This window comes from Zosterops lateralis (genome assembly GCF_965231275.1).
Source record: "Zosterops lateralis genome assembly, chromosome: 3".
Classification (NCBI taxonomy): Eukaryota; Metazoa; Chordata; class Aves; order Passeriformes; family Zosteropidae; genus Zosterops; species Zosterops lateralis.
The window spans coordinates 89,285,587-89,302,849 of NC_139764.1; the positions used below are offsets into that span (position 1 = coordinate 89,285,587).

Consider the following 17,263-nt stretch of genomic DNA (forward strand, 5'->3'; position numbering starts at 1 on the left):
AAGTGCTTTGGGCATTTTCTAGTTGCTCTTTTTTTTTCTTTTTCCCATAAAATAAATAGTCTTGTTAATGAAAATCAGTGCATGATATTGTCTTTTGATGCAAAAGAAGACTTCTTTTCCAAAACACCTTTTTTCTGTAAATTCAACTTTTTCTTTTTGGAGTTGGAAGTAGTGTTAATACAGTGTAAATGTTTCATCAGTTTGCCACATGGGTGGAAAATATCATTCTTTCCCATGTTACACACAGGTGTTTGTGATATTCCCTTGAGCCATGATTTGTCTGATGCAACTGCAGTGCTGCATATATTAGGTTCAGGTGGTATAAAAAAAAACATTTTTAAAAGTCAGTGCTCAGAATCCTGATCAATGAGAGCAAAGGAAGATTTTTTTTTAAAAAAATTATAATCGGCATCAATCTTAATATTCTCCTTATTTTTTACTTAGAAAAATTATATTCCTCCAATGATTAAAAAAATACTGATTTTCTAGTCAACTGGTTTTTAGATGTCGTGATTTGTCCCACAGAAATGCATTTTGGCAGATGTACTGGGCAGGGCTGGAATGCCATGAGAACATTCTGAAAGGACTGAATACTTGAAAATCTTAACCTGTGTTTTTCTGCCCATGTTGAAAAGCTCTTGCCTGTGAAATAAAAATATTTGAGAAATGGTGCCTCACTGAACTCCATGCCATTTCAGCAGGACAAAGAACCCAACAGATACCCTACTGAGCGTTTAGTCTTGCCTGATGAGGCATTTATTAGACACAGAAAGGATCAAGATTTGTGTATTATTTTCAGTAATAAAATATTCAATATAATTTAAATAATATTTAACTTTTTTAACTTGGCTACCATTCGAACCCTTGGTCATTATTGCAACATCACCATTACCACTTTTTTGCAATCTGCTATATAATGCAAGATTTTAAGTTGCCTACATTTCTATGCAATTTTATTTTGCTTTGTATGTTGGCTGATACAAATTTGCAGATAGAAATTCTGGATTCATTGCAGGGAATGGGACCTCCTTGAACTCGGGGTGTTTTTGCAGTCTTGTTCAGTGCCTGTTTCCTACCACCTTCACTTCTGCAGACTGCTGCTACGCTGAAGTCCTGACCTGCCTGTAAATGCTGTCTCAAATCAAAGAAATTTTGAACTTGCGTCCCTCTCAGATGACAGTGCTGTGTCTACCTTGGGTATATACATGAAAACATAGATAAATATTATCTGTGTGAGTTGCAACAATTAATTTGAGGCCCATCAGAAAGTGGCTATCAGTATTCTTTAGCAGTTGTGAGTGATCCTGGGAGATGCCCACTGATATTATTAGGGGTATTGTGGAGGTTTCTGTCCAAAGTATAACATTTAGGGAGACAACTACAGTTTCTAAACTGATGGTACTGATTAGAAAGTACTTGGTAGAAACTTCAAACCCAAATAAAAATCAATCAGTCCAGGAGTAGTGGCATTTAAACCTTTTAGTCAGTGTCTAATTATTCAATATTTACTCATAGTGAGTAGTGCTTAGTAACCCAAGCATGCTGATAAATACTTTTTGAAAAAATACTACCCAGAGACAGCAGAAAGGTTTGCACTACATTAAGTCTGTCTTAAATATAGTTCTCATTTGAAGGTTATTGACATATCTGTTCCATGACGGTTTTGAAATGCTCAGTTATAACCTCAGAAACTTGCAGCAGATTCTTTGTACTAGAAAAAACCCTCCCGGCTCAGTGCTCTTGCATATGCTAATCTCTGCCAAGTTCCTCTGAAATGAAAGGCTTTACATGGGTATTTAAAAAAAAAAAAAGCAAACAACTCCCAAACCTTAAGTCAGATCTCTGTATATATCTCACAGTTTAGAACCGGGCAGTGGAGCTGCTAAATAGACTGTATCCTGTTTCTCTTCAGTAGCAGCCCATTCATCTTCAGGTCCAGAGCAGCCAGTTTACATGCTTCTGCTGCTTTTCTGCTTTACTTTTTCTACATAGTGTTCGATGGCAAACCCATGTAAGCTAAATATGCACTTGAGCCAAGTAAACCTCAGAGTTAGCAGACAATTTTCCTTTTGTCAGCCAGGAGAAAGTTCATTTTCACTGAAGATAAAGTGTTCTTATAGCCTATATATTTTAGTTTTGGTGGTTCTTAAGGCAACACAGATTTGTACGGAAAAAAAAAAAATGCTAATGAAAGCAAGAGGAGTTTATATTTTTGAAAGGGTGACAGGGAAGTACACTGTAAGGGACTAGTTACATTACCCCAGGTGACTTAACTAGTAACCACTGCTCTGAAAATAGTGTTAAATACTTTCTGTTCAACAGCTTTCACTTTAATATGTCAATAACTATACCCTTATATGGTAAGCCCAAAATGATTTTTTACTTTTTAGTGCATTTCTATTTTGTAAGACAACATATACATTATAATAATACAGATATGTATGTTTATATATAAAATTATATAATTATATGTATAGCCATGCAAACACATACAGATTATGTATGTAGAAAAAATAGTTTGGGGGGGATGTATACATGAGCATGTAAGTATAAATATTGTAATAATTTACACGTTATTTGTACATGTTGCATTTAGTAATTCAAATGTGGGCTTTTCCAGAACTGCTATTGTTCCTTCCTCAGATCTGAGGACTAAAATGCAATGAAAAAGCTGGGGTTACAGGAGAGGGTATTTAGGGAAGCTGAATGTAGCCATAAATATCTAGTTGGTTATCTAAACCAAGTCCCAACTCTGAGTTTTAGACTTTGTCCACCATCAGTAAAACAAAGCACGTATGTCATGAGGCAAGTAGAACTTTTCCAGGAGAGAGAAATTCTGTCTTCTCACAGAGTACAGCTTATTCATAGGTCAATGATATGTTGTACTCTGTGGAAGTGGAAACCATGGATCATTTTCCTTTCCACATCCTTAAAATCTGAAGTATTAATCCCATAAGGTGATCATCAGCCAGTACTATGACCTGTAGTTTCCATTGTCACATCAAAACATATATTCCATTGCAAAAGCTGCTCCTAACTCAGAATCAGAACTGCAGCAGACAATGGAAACAGACCCAAATCAGTTGTAAATTAAAATCCTCTGGTTTGTTCCTCTTAAAATTCTGTAGAAACTTCAATTAAGCAATAATGAGGTTTGCTTTTTTACTTTAAATTGTGGCAGTGTCAGAAGCATTGGGAGCTGCACCTGCCCTCCAAGAACAGGGGCGGGGACTTCTCAAGCCAGAATTTCACATCCTATGGTGCTGGAATTCCAGAACCACTTGGTCCTGACCCACAGTTCCTTCTTCTGACCACTGGAAAGATAACGTCCATGCCATTAGAGTACAACTTGTGTTAGTTTATATGACTTAACTGCTTCTTAACTATATAGCTGTTGCAATGAACTTTAGTACCACTTTTATTATGTTAAACAGAAATGAGCTATATTCCTCTCATCAGCCTGGTTATAAGGAGCAATTAGTGTTTTCCAAAGTAATCTATATTTCTATCTTTATTTCTATTGCTGTGCTTATGGCTACACTGAAGTCCTAAATCCTTTCACTGCTTTTAGTTTGTCCATATTTCTAGTTACTTTACAACATGCCCTCTTTTGTCTTTTTTTTTGATATTCTTTCCACTCCAGCTTCTGGAATTTATATAAAAGCCATGGAGGTTTTTTTTTCCTTTTGAACTGAAGATACTGGGCTGGTGGAATTTTCCTTTAACTGGGCGTATGTCTGGGCTTGTGGTTTTATTATTTGCAGAGTTTTATATTGTCATGTTTGTTTACCCCCAAGCAGAGGGAATGCTCCATTAATCAGGGAAAATGGGCATTTGTTTCACATCTTTAATTTACATTTAATTCATTTACATTTAATTCATTTTCTCACAGTTGAAAGAGACAAGGACTTCTCCCACCACCGAAGGCACTACAAAGAATTTCGCTTTGACCTTACTCAGATCCCTCATGGAGAGGCAGTGACAGCAGCCGAATTCCGGATATACAAAGATCGGAGTAACAGCCGCTTTGAGAATGAAACCATCCAGATTAGCATTTATCAGATCATCAAGGAGTATCCCAACAGGTACCCTCCTGGCATGGACTCATCACATGTTGAATACCATCCCATTTTCCTGTCTTAGGTGGGGAGGCAGTAATGGAACATAAGCCTACACCTGACAAGGCACCATTGCTACCACTGTGGGTTGTGCAGTATTAATTCTTAGACAACAACAGCAAACACTGAAGAATAAAACTTACCTTACATGTAATTTATTCCAGGCTTATGTCCAAGTTCATCAAATAATCTGCCCACGCACAGAACAGGTGAGGGTTCATTGTAGAGGCATCTGCGACTTACAGGGACAAGGGACTCTGCAAACCTGAGATATTCTAGAATATGTGGTTTTATTGCAAGGGTCGTGGGTAGAAAGGGCCTTCCCTTCAGCCACCAGCCTCGGCTGAAGGGAAGTCCCAGAGAGAGAACGAGAGAGAGCAAGAGGGTAAGCTGGCAAGAAGAGGGGAGAGAGCTAGAGCAACGTGGCAGGGGTCAGAGTGCAGGGGGAAGAGAACAGAGGTAAGAGCAGGGAAAGGAGAGTGAAGTCCAGAGAGAAAGAGCGAAGAGGAGAGCCAGAGAGAGTGAGCGAGGGAAAGCCAAGAGAGTGAAGAGGGCGAAGAGAGAAGAGAGCGAGGTCCAGGTTACAATACGTTATATCTCCTTTTGTGATGAATATTCTAATTTACAGTGACCAACCAATACAAGACACAAAATCCTATAGAATCTACATACAGCCTATAAGAACTACTACATTACCATGTGTTATATTTTAAACTCTAAAAACTACTCTTTAGACTTTTCTGTTTTGCTACATTGACCTTTGGATCCCTTAGCCAGCAGAAAGGTATTGTTCAATCAAAAGGGATTCTCCTTCAGCTGGCCAGGCTATTGTCTTTAGGTTATATAGTAACTAAGACTCAGTATCCTACAACTCAAAGTAAGCTTCCATTTCTATTTCGATTACAGGTTTCATATTTTCAGAATCTTTTGCTAAGCAATCATATTTATAAGGTTTCCTTGATTAATCTTTCCCAACAGTTCATGTTCTCAGTGAGGAAATGGCAGAGTCCCATGCACAATCTAAGTATCTATATTTGGGAAATACACCATTTGCTGACACTGAGGTACTACAAGCCAAGTTTCACTTGAGCTCCTTAAAGGCCGAAAGATTGTCTAACTTTGATTACTTTCAAAGAAGCATGTTTTTTTTTCTTGTGTTTGATAATTCTGCAGAAGGTAATTAAAAGATAAACTCATGCACTAACTTTAAGATAACATGTGCATACTTAACCTATACTGCTCACTGTAACTGAAAACTAAAACAAATCATAGAATCATCTAGGTTGGAAAATATCTTTGAGATCAAGTCCAACCGTAAACCTACCACTGCCAAATCCACCATTAAACTATGTCCCTAAGTGCCACATATGATATTGCATCCCTGAATTTGAGCTCTGTGGCTCAAACTGAGCTTTGTAGAGCTCTGAGTATGACATGTTTCCAAGACTCTACAAGATCTCAGTAAATTAGCAGATTTCACCAGGCAAAGTAGATAAATACCTGAAAATTATGATTAAAAACTAGTATCAATTTGCAAGATGCTTCTGAAAAAGCTACATAGACCCAAAATATGGGGATTAAAATTAAATTAGTTTATGTCTTTTCTCAGAAAAGTCGGGGGGGGAAGTTCTGTTTTAAGATTAAAAAAAATCCTCTCCTTCATCTCGAGCTGCTAAAACATTTCTATCCCAGGAAGGTTTGGCAAAACCAAAGAAAATGTCAGCTTAAACTTACAGAGTATTCTGGAGGAAATAAAAGCTCCCATCACAAGTTAGCTTGAAGGCTGGGCCAGAATTCAAATCTCTTTTCTGCCCACAGAACCTTGAGATTGTACCCTCTTTGAACATCAAGTTATAAAATATTTATGGCTATAAACAGGGATTCATTTAATGCCAATAGAATCAACAGGAGGGAAAGCACTCATCCTTCCAGAATACCTTTTGCTTTCTTAGTAAATTTGGGATAAAGAAAAAAAATTATTCTATTATTTTTTTTGCCTCTATCATCAGGTTCCCAAAAATTCTTTTGAGACAGGTTCTAAAAGAAACTTCTTGGAGGAAGGAATGAAGCAGGAGGGAACACAACACATCCTTTTAAAGAGTATAGGTTAAGGTGATGAAAGCTCTTCACCTAAGAACTCAGATTTTTTTTATGAACTAATGGGAAAAGTTAGTTTTTCTATTACTTTTGATGTTTTCTTTTTAAGTTCTTGAATATTTTCGCAGTAGGTGGTTTGTATTTATTTTATTTTAGAGAAAGCAAAACTGTTTACCACGCTGATGAAAATCACAGTGAATACTATATGACTTGTTCAAATGACAACTGCCTCTGTGAAGGCATTAAATAATGCTTTTGAGTTCTTTCAATGCAAAAACAGAAATTTATAAATGCTTTGTATTTGCATTTACAAGTATAAAAGCTCCATGTCCTCCGATGGAAGCATGATGCTGAAAGGAGGTGCAGGCAATGACATGCCATGCATTTGATTTCACCAGTGTAACTACAGAAGCTTCAGATGCAGACTAAGTGTTTCTCTCCTACTGTTGATTTTGACAATTTCAACTCATATGTAGAGATGTTGTAGGCAACTGCCTAAGTGGAATGGGATGGGAGGAGATCACAAACTCTTCACTGTTCAAATTAGAAACAAGAAAAATTTTCCAAAAGCCCCTTGCTCCAGACAGAAGAGACCCCATGATGAGCTCCCAGGAACTTTTTTTTTCCAACAAAGCCACGTCTTTTGCTTTTAGGCCCAGACTGTGATTTTCTTGACTTTTTCACTTCAGGTTCATTTTATATATGTACATGTTTTAGGTGCAAAAATTTTAGAAGCTGCAAATACCAACTGGGAGAGAGTGCGTGAACTGTGAAGGTGTGGAGGCACTGGAACATGTTGCCCACATAAGCTGTGAATGCCACTTTCCTGGAAGCTTTCAAGGCCAGGCTGGATGGGGCTTTGAGCCACAGGTCCTAGTGTAAGGTGTCCATACCCATGGCAGAGTGTTGGGACTTGATGGCCCTTAAGGTCCCTTCCATCCCAAACCTTTCTCTGATTCTGATTCTGTAATGTCCTACAGTCCTTACTAGTGACATTCCACAGCCAAACTGCTCCTCCACCCTTCTTTGCTTTGAACAGAAAACATGGGTGTCTGACAGGACTCTGCAATCCCAAATACAATCCTACTATGCTTTCAGGGAAGGAGTGCCCAGGTTCAGGGTTTCCAAATTGCATGCTAAGGATTGTGTTGTAGTCTAAGGCATTTTTCTGTCTCTGTGGCAGCATGGGTAGTGAAGTGTGTGTGTTTAATTCCTTTGGAGTTTGCTGAAGTTTCAGTCTTTGGGATTGCAGTTTTTTTTATTCAGTCTAAGGAAGCATGAACAGCATGGCCCATGGCAGGCTGACTTCCTATGGAACCCCACCATGGACTCCTACCTGGATCTTTTCTCAAATGTAAAAAACGTCCACCATATCAAATCTTTGTTCGTGATTTGGTGGCAGCTAGCCACTATTTAAGCAAACCCTGAGGGTTCTTCCTACATTATGGAATCCTCAAGTTGCAGTAAGATACAAAAGCAGATTTCTAAAACGAGGCTAGAGGTAAAGCAGCATTATTGGGATCGCCTATTGCACCGTGATGATTATTTGATCTGATCGAGAACTGTTCTGGGTTGCAAGGAACCTATGGTTGGTTTGTTCCACCTTTACTTCCTTAAGTGTCCCAGGAGATGTGGAACTTCTTAGACATTCTGCCTGCAGCCTCTTTGCTGAAATTCTTGTCTGTGGTAGCATTTCTTCTGTAGGAAACTGATCACTGGGGACCAGACTGAAAACAATAAACTTAAACAGCCTCTGTAAAGGTAAAGCAAATCAACTGTATTCTGGCTGAATGTATTCACTGTTACATTTCAGGCTATTTACAGCATAATGCCTTAGGTTTTTATTACGTGTTGTGGGCTATTTTTTAAATAGAAATACTTTTTAAAATTCAGCCAAAAGTTGTGGCTTTTTTCATTTTAAGTGTGATTGCACTTAAAATGAGAATAAAGGAGAATTTTAAAATTAAAAATATCACAAAATGTGATGGGAAGTTGGAATGAATGACACGAGTTAATTGGGAAACCCTGATCCCAGAGCTTCTGCTGCCTTATCAGGGGTCAGGTTTTCACTCTGTATCAGTTGTGAAAAAAGTTGGTTTTTTTCCCTGACAAATAATTTGAACTTCTGTGGTAGGATGCTGTTATGTAGGCTAAATCATTAGTATTGGTACAGATACATTTTCTCTATTCTACTGTGTGTTCTCAAGAATCAGTTCTGGTTTTCTCTAGGTATCCCCAACTCATTTTCATTTGCTGAGTTAATGGGTAAGAGCAATCTGTCTCTTCAACTTTCATTACCTTAGCCAGAACACTATACTTGCAGGAAGACATACAGGTAAACTGACATATCAATGCCAAAGACACTTTAGTTCGAGTTTTTGCTGCAGTACAAAGTAAAAAGCCATACTGAGGAAAAATTTGTCCTTCATAGGAATTTATAGACTGGACCATTAGTAGTGCCTTATTCTGATTTGGCATGGGAAACACTGTAATTTTTGAGAACATTTAGTATCAGTCCTGGATTTGGAATGGAAAGACTCTATATGAGAAAACAATTATGTATTCTAGAAGGAGAAAAGATTGGTATGTATATGGTATTGTAGTATTTTATATTCCAAACACTTTTACAGTTTTCTATTAAATCTACTGAGCAATGCAAAAGTACTTCTAAATACAGCTCAAAGACAATTAGAGTCAGTATTAAACTTTTCAGGTTTAAAGTTCCGATAAAACTTCTTATTAGAGAAAAAAAGTTGGCATTTAAGACTCCAGAGAGTACTATTTATGAGTCTGTGGTACGTTGTTAATTTGTTCAGTGCTAGCATAGCAGGTCAGGCTCTTTTGAATGGTAAGATTTTCTTCGTGTTAACTCCAGAGGGGGAAAGTAGGTTTTCTCCTTGTGTGGTCATTAGCACAGTTCTACTATAATGGAAGTGATAAGAGCCCAGCAAAAGATTATCCTTTAACAGAAGAAAAAAAAAAAAAAAAAAAAAAAAGTGACTTGAAAAAAAGCCCTTTCGATTCCTTTTTTTTTTTTTAATTACCTTCCGTTATAATTTCTGAGCTCTTTAACCTGATTTTGCAGATATATCTCACATGTAAGTAAACATATGCTTGTCAGAGTTCACTTGGTCTTATTTTCCTCAGTGTTTAGCAACCCCACTTTTAAAAGGTGCATTTGATGCTTTTTTCAGTATCAGACCCTCTAGGTGCATTTAGTGTGTTTAGATAAGACAGTGTAAGAACTTCCTAAGGTGTCATAGTGATTAAGAACTGTAAGAATACAGTGACAAGACTAACAATTTTAAATTCACTTTTTTACATAAAGCCTGTTCTTTCTGTCTCTTTCTTCTTTGAACATATATTCATTCTGTCTGTAAGGCAGAATGTACAATTCCCAGATCTACAAGTCTGCCTTTAGCTGACTTGTACAGTAAAAAATTAGAATAAAACATTTTTTCTTGTATCTTACTGCTTTGACTACTATTTATGGCATTAAAAAATAGGTTTCTCTAACCATAGATTTAGGTTTAAAAGAATAAATGCCGAAAACAGTTTTAAATAATGCATGCTGCTTTGTAGAAGCATGTAAAATGAAACTGATGAGAGTTTAATACCTTGGGTTTAGTCTGCTCATTGTATTAAATTATTTGTAATACAGATGATGATCTGGAACCAATTGTGTCACAAGATATGTGAAAATAGAACAAATAAGTGACCCATGCTAAAAATTTGGCAACATAATTATACTAACTCCCCTGAGCAGCCCTTCTGAATTACTGGAAGATTTCATGGGAACAAATTTGAAAATATACCAGGCAACTGAGGGTTAAAATGTAATAATTATATTATTGAATAGATATGTAATTTCTGCTTTGATATAGAGACTTATTTTCTAAACATCTGTAGTAATAGGAAGTGGTCTGAACTGCCATCTATTCATGTTTTGTCAAAGGACACAGCTGCCATCATATGTTATTAACAACAGATTTCTTTTCAGCAACACTATGTGTCTGAGTTTTAGTTGAAACTGGAAAGTGATTTTGACTTTTTTGTTTTTTTCTCTTATTCTGAACAGTTTATAAAAGTGAATCTTCCTCTGATATTCTAATATTGAAAGACGAAATCTTGTATACACAGCCTCAATTACATATTTTGTGTAGTTCTATCAGGAAGTCATATTTTTCAGATTTTCCAGAGCTATAGTTTCTACATTCTGAAACTCATTTCAGAAAGGCCTCTTAGGGGAAATACCTGTATTATACTTAACAAGTACTTGTTAGCTATAGCACATGCTGCACTGTGTCATAACGAGGATATGTCAAAAGATTATTAATTTGGACTCCAAGAAGTTATTGTCAGCAAGAAAATTAGGGACAAAGGTAATAATATTTGAATGCCTTGACTCTCTATTTTCTTTAACTTAGGGATGCAGACTTGTTCCTGTTAGACACAAGAAAAGCTCAAGCTTCTGATGTGGGCTGGTTTGTCTTCGACATTACTGTGACCAGCAATCACTGGGTGATTAATCCGCAGAACAACCTGGGACTGCAACTCTGCGCTGAAACTGGCGATGGTAAGATCCAAACTGTGGATCACAATGTCACGTGTGCTCTTGTCAAACCTTGCTAGGACTTTCTTCTAGATGGGTGTTTTTTAACTTGACTGGGGACAATTCACTGAGAGTTTATAAGGAAATAACACAAATCTTATCCTGCTGCTGTTGTAGTCTGCAAATTTTCTATTATTTTCATTTCTGTAAAATGTGTCAGTTATAAAACTCACTGAATCAACAATTGATAAGAGCTCCTACATACAAAATTAAATTCCATTTTAATGTTCTACCACTGATTATTATATTCAGGAAAGTTAGGCAGCTTTGCAAAACTTCTTGGGCTGAAGCATGGAGAAAGTTATAAAATAAAACCTCAGAGCCATTCAGAAGGTATAGCAGCTGTTGATATTGATGTTGAAGAAAGATTAACAATAGGGTGATGTAGGTATTTGTCTTCTTTAACTTGAAAAAAAAAAAGATTTTGTTATCTTGAATTGGGTTAAAATTTGAAATGTTGAAAATATTGGTTAGCTGAAAATTAGAAAAAGCCACTATCAAAACTGAAGTTTTCAGCTGTGGAGGTTTTAGTACAAATTCACTGGGCTACTGCATTATTCATAGTTATGCTCTTCATTAAATTTGAAAATGCATCTCAATGCAAAAAAATATTTTTCGAAGAAATGTTCTTTACTTAGACTTCTTTAGAAACTAATAAAAAGAGACTTATATGCTGTTTTTCTGTGATGGTTCACTTAATCCATACCACTTTACAAGCAAACTCAGATTTAACTCTTTTTGTCAAAAAGCTTTTTATGTCAAAGGTCAAGGGATCTATGATGCCAGTTAATCTAAACCTTAGCTGACATAATGTTAATGAGTAGCAGAAGAAACCCTGGTGTAAAGACTAATATTTTTTTCTTCTTTGTTCTGGCTACATTTTCTCATTGGTTTTGATCTAAATTCCCCCTCAGGCTCAGCTGGGCTGTGAACAAAGCGTCTCATACTTTTTCAGCAAGTGCCCTGGCTGCTGGAGAGTTATGCAAAAACTGTCCTTTAGGCACGATGCTGTAAAAGAGAGCTGGCAGGCTTGCACCAAAGCTCATGGCCCCTTCACCTAATCTTACCTTTACAGTCAGAGTACAGTCAATGGACAAGGGGGCACCAATGCAAAGTAGACCACGTTGTTGCTGCTTTCACCCAGCCTTCAAAGGCTGTGTCCTTCAAAGGAGTGGTCCTGGGCCTGGGCTGCACAGGGAGTAGATCTCTTGGGGAGCCTGGTTTAGTGAGGCCATTTTAAAGCCCTTACAATTCTGGGGAGGTGACACCTCCGTCAGGAATCCAAATTAGGTGAGCTGGCTTCTGGCCAGCTTTCCTGCTCCAGAATAAATTCCATCCTTGGCTTTTTTTTTCCCCCCAAGAGATTTGAACACAGAAATTGTTGAAAATTAAATATCCATGAAAGGCACTCATCAAGAAACCCCGCAACCAGCAATTTGTTTGTTCTAGCCTCAGAATTACATCCATTTGGTAAACTACAGGAGAGTTTTTATGGGTAAAAGAAAATCTTCAGGTTAATATAGTGAAGAAATTATAAAAGAATAGCTTGTGTAAATATTTCCCCTGTCCTACTCCCAAGATCAGAAAGGTGATAGATAATTTTCTATTTTAAATTACAAAGCCACAAACAGCTTTACCTTTTGCACTTTACTTATTTGACTTATGAAGATATTTGCCTTTTCCCACACTTTCTATTCCCTTTTCCAGTTTATTCGTACAAGGATTCCACTTCTAGGGACTAAAGTTTTCAAAACTATAGGATAGACCTGTGCTACACCACTTCAGCTTAGCACAAGCAAAATCGTCCTTTCATGCTCTTACAATTTTGCTCTTAAGGCTTTGATTATTTTTATTGGGTTGCTGTTACTTCTGGAAACTATTAGAAACACCAGCAGTTGAATGACACGTTTGTGTACAGATGGAACATGAATTTTTATACGACTCAGTATGTAGCAGACTCGGTTCGTAACCCAGAGAAAACCCCACCCACCTTTCCTCCAACCACTTCTCTGTGAGGGCTCAGGGACTGGTTCAAATCAGCTGAAAAACTTCCCTTGGCTCGAGTGAACTTCAGGCCATGCAGGTCTGAAGCACATTTCTTCGTGCCTCCAGCTGTCAGTTGAGTTTACAGGAGGTATAGCACTTCTGTCCTCATAACTGGAGAGATATTTATGATAAGACTTGATCCATTAACCTTTCTATTGCAACAGATCATTAAAATAAATGGGATTCTATTAAGTAAGAGGATCCCTGATAGAGTTATTCCAGCATCACCTGGGCATCCTGGATAAGCAAGTCTGTAAATACATACTAATTTTTAGATTTATTCATACAGCCAATATGGGCCACCAATAGTTGCTGAGACTACTAGGTGCTACTGTATTTTTATCACTACCATTAAAAGTAATCTTTCTTACAGTTATCTATCAGAGACATTTTGGCAATTACTTGTTCAGATACACTTCTTTGCATCTCTGAAATGGTGCAAAAATAATAATGCCTACATAAGGAATAAAAAAAATTGCAACTATTTAATATACAGTGTGACAAAAAAATCTTTGGAAAAATGTCTGGCTGCTGTAATTCATATTTTCCCCCCTTTGAAAATCCTGAAAAAAGTACAAAAAGCCACATGACGTTGGAATGTGTTTTATTTTTCTTTAGGACAGTATTTGGTATCATACGTCTCATTTTAGCATGAAATGTAGACGTTTTCTCTTAATGGGACGTTTTATTTTGAACAGTAAGAATAAAGGTTTGCATGACACATATGGAAGCTGTCAACATATAATGCACTGTTTCCCTGGGGCTGTGGTAAATTAAGGATCAGGCTTTTTTGATTCTATTTTTTTAGTGTATCCTCAACATTCTGCAGCATCCCCTTTGGCTGATTCCCTACTTTTGACACCAAAACTCTCTGTTGTGGTTCAAATGAAAGGTGACTTTTTTCATGCTGATGGATGCACAAGTGTTGGATGAACTGCAGCATAAAATCAATACAGATGCACAAACAATTTGAAAAGCTCCATGTAACCTTTTCCCATATATATATATACACCATGTCTCCTAAGACTTATAACTTGCTCTAGTGAATCAGCACCTTTGTATTAACCATTTAGCATTTTTATAAGTGGACATTAGCGGTGCTCTGATCGTTACAATTGCTGAAGGGGTATAAACAGCTACAAGAGTAATTGGTTTTCTGTTTATGTCATTGCTGAGGAGAACCTAGAGTTGTTTACAGAGGATGGGAGGGAGATAATGTGCAATGTGATTGGTGGTGATCCACAGAATAAAACAGATTCCAAATGCACGGCTCTCAATACAACGTCCTGAGTAGCTCCACAGTCATGTAAGTCCATACCTTTTATTAGATTTCTGCAGCTCTTACTTATTTTTCATCTACCAACACACCAAAGGGAAGAAACTGGTGCTGACTTTGAAGAAACAAAGATTAAGATTTGTTACCACATAGTCCCATAGAAGGTTTCTTTGGGCTTCCCTGCTTTTTGAGGTGGGCAGACAGCAGGAACTCTCAGCTCCCTGACTCTGACTCTTGCTTCAAATATTTTTTTTTTCCTCAGAGCAAAAGCAAACTTGAAAACAATAGGTTCCCTGATCCAAGTGAAGCCTGTGGAAGGCCAATTCCCCTTTCAGCATGAATTTGGGTATGCTCTGATATGTCTCCCTTGGAAGGGAGTTTGGTTCTTAACCCTACATGCTGCATGAAGGATTGGTGAAGTTCTTCTCCAGTGATGCTAGGGAAGAAACTAAAAAACACAGCCTCTCTTTTTTAGCCTCTCTTCCTTTTAGCCTGGATCTTCCAAGGTCCCTTTCTTCAACTAAGCCTTCAGAAAGGCAGTTTTCTTTGTGTGGCATGGTGTGGCTGGCTTGCTTTCAAGCTATGACAACCTGTGGCAACACTCTGGCCACTTCATGTACTTGGCTATATATTTGATGTTGTTTTGGCCTCACCATTACCACACTAAATGTCATCAGTTTATTCTACAGCTGCCCCTAGACAACCTTGACACCTTGCTTACATGACCATGGTAGCTATCAAGTACCCTGGAGGATGTCGCTGGGTTGTTACCCTTAAACTTCCTGATGGATCTGGTATTTACAAGGCAAAGTTTGAGGAGCAGTTTCACCTTCATTACTGTCCCTATAGTGGGGGAACTTAGGAAATATGTATTTTTATTGATATATATATGGACTTTGGCAGGCAATAGCTCTGACTAAATTCTGAGCCATCTGGAAGCCATACAGCCATGTTAGCACAGCACTGAACCCAAGCTAATACATCCTGCCCCTCAGCAGGTTTTATTAGCTTGGGCTCAAGCACTGCCTAAGTACAGCTACATTCATTTCTGGTTCAGAGCTGACTTTGGCCAAAATTGCACTAGTTTTAAATTAAACATGCTCAGGAATACTGTGGTGTGAAATAAGCTGGAGGGATGAGTCTCTCACTCTCCAAAACACAGTGATCCCATGACAGCTGTCCCCATGAGAAAGGTCCCAGTGCTGCCTTGAGGTTCTATTGACTCTGAGGTGGAGCTGGCATGAGGATGTAAATGCACCAAGACCACACTCCTACCCTGAGCAGAGCAGATGATCCAGTTCCAGCACTCTTTATTTTGCTCAGATAGGTGAAACCACTGTTTTCAGCTGGGTCACAAATATGGTCTGCATTGTGTCAGGTTGTAGCAAGTGAACACACCCCTTGTTAGTAACGACACTCACTTTAAGCAGAAGCCCAAGGAGAGGAGAGAAAGAGGTTCCCACCCCTTCTCCTACCACCAGTGGTGCACACTGGTCCTGGCTGTACAGCTGTGCAAATCACCCCACACCCTGCTCCCCAGACAGATGAAGGATACATCTGCTTCTCAACACCATTAGTTTAGAGATAATGGCATTTGCATTCCATTCCATTCAGAAGGCTTTTATCCATTTTATTCTTTAGTGGATGACCAATTAATCTAATCTCTCCTTGTTTTATTGTCTTCCTGAACACATTTTTTAATGGTGCAGAAAAGCCCCAGGACTCTCACAAGCCTCTCACAGTTTAAATGCATTAACTTGAAAGGATAAATCAAGTACTTACAAAGCATTTTTGTATATAATTACATCTGATATTTTGTGTAAGCATATATTGTACTGTCATATTATACAGCAAATATAATTCCTTATGTGTTCCCAAGTGCTTTCTTCAAGAGCTTTATGGATATCAAAATTAACACAAAAAGATACCCAAAATTCCTTCAAATGAACCGAGTAAAAACAACTAAATGTAAGATTTGACAAAAGATCAATCTAGTCTTGACTAAAGCTGTGAAGCCTAGGAAAGGCAGAGCAGAGCATCCAAGACCACCCATTTGTCAGAATTCCTTAAAGGCTCCAGGGAGAAGAAGAGTTAATAAAATACATAAAGCTTGTGTTAAAAGCATATTTTATGTTGTTACAGATAAATGTGTCCACTAAAGGAAAAGTTTGTGCAACAGTTTATGTAGATAATACAATAGAGACAGTAAAAATTACTTTAGAGTTGGAGTGTTGAGGATGTGTTATATATGGACCATCATGTTGGTGTTATTAACTTTTCTCTTGTCTTTTTTAAAAATAAGCTTAGGTAGCCAAACTCTACATCAATTCTTTTGTTTCAAGTCCCATTGGTCTCATAAGTACTGTTCAGGCATGAGAAACCACAAAAGTTTCTTTCTAATTTTGTAAACTACTGTGTGAGCTTTCATAGTCAGAGCCTATGGGAATTTTTTGCTCAAATATTAAATGTTACTGGAGCTTGGATGTTCAGGATCTTTCTTCAAGAGGCCTTTCCCAAACCTCATTTCAAATGTCACTCCCCAAAAGAAGGAAACCATAGGTGTGGCATTGGAATTTTAATTTTTATTCAGCAAACTGTGTTGAAATGAATTCTCAAAATCACTAAATTTTTCATTTCTAAGTACAAATGTAAGTATGATAAGTAAAATTATTACCAAAGTAACTACTGTGACCTAGCAGCAGTGGTTAATCTGTAAAATGTGTTTTGTGACTTCTTGAACACTTTTGAAAGTAAATAAGTTCTTGTTTTTCATAACAAAATGAGTGGTTTGGTGTGGGCTGATGACTCAGGACAAAATAATGGATTTTGGAATTACTCATTGTGCTGTCTTGCCAGTGTAAATCTGGCTAGGATGCATAATGACTGAGAGCTCTTGCAAAATAAGTGTCTGATCAATATTTTACTTAAAATATATGCTGTCTGAGGAGGTGAAGCCAAGGCACAGATCTTACTGTCGTTGGCATCCACACTGGCAATCTCAGAAAAAGTCAGCTTTCTGAATGTTATGAAAAACAAGGATATGTCTCCAGGTCAAGACTGCAAGACAGATTGTTATTGAAAGCTTGAAGGGCTCTTGTATTTCCATTTGGAGCA

General features: G+C 37.5%; 1 protein-coding gene across 2 annotated transcripts in view; it reads left to right on the plus strand.

The window, feature by feature from the left end:
• The window catches only part of BMP5 (bone morphogenetic protein 5), a gene marked incomplete at its 3' end in the record, with an annotated part of 55,454 nt that overhangs the window by 20,370 nt on the left and 17,821 nt on the right, over positions 1 to 17,263 (plus strand). For both annotated transcript variants that reach the window (XM_083857856.1, XM_083857857.1), the window contains exons 2-3: positions 3,893 to 4,085; positions 10,643 to 10,791. In XM_083857856.1, the coding sequence (XP_083713982.1) occupies positions 3,893 to 4,085; positions 10,643 to 10,791 (342 nt within the window). The remainder of the gene's footprint in view (positions 1 to 3,892; positions 4,086 to 10,642; positions 10,792 to 17,263) is intronic.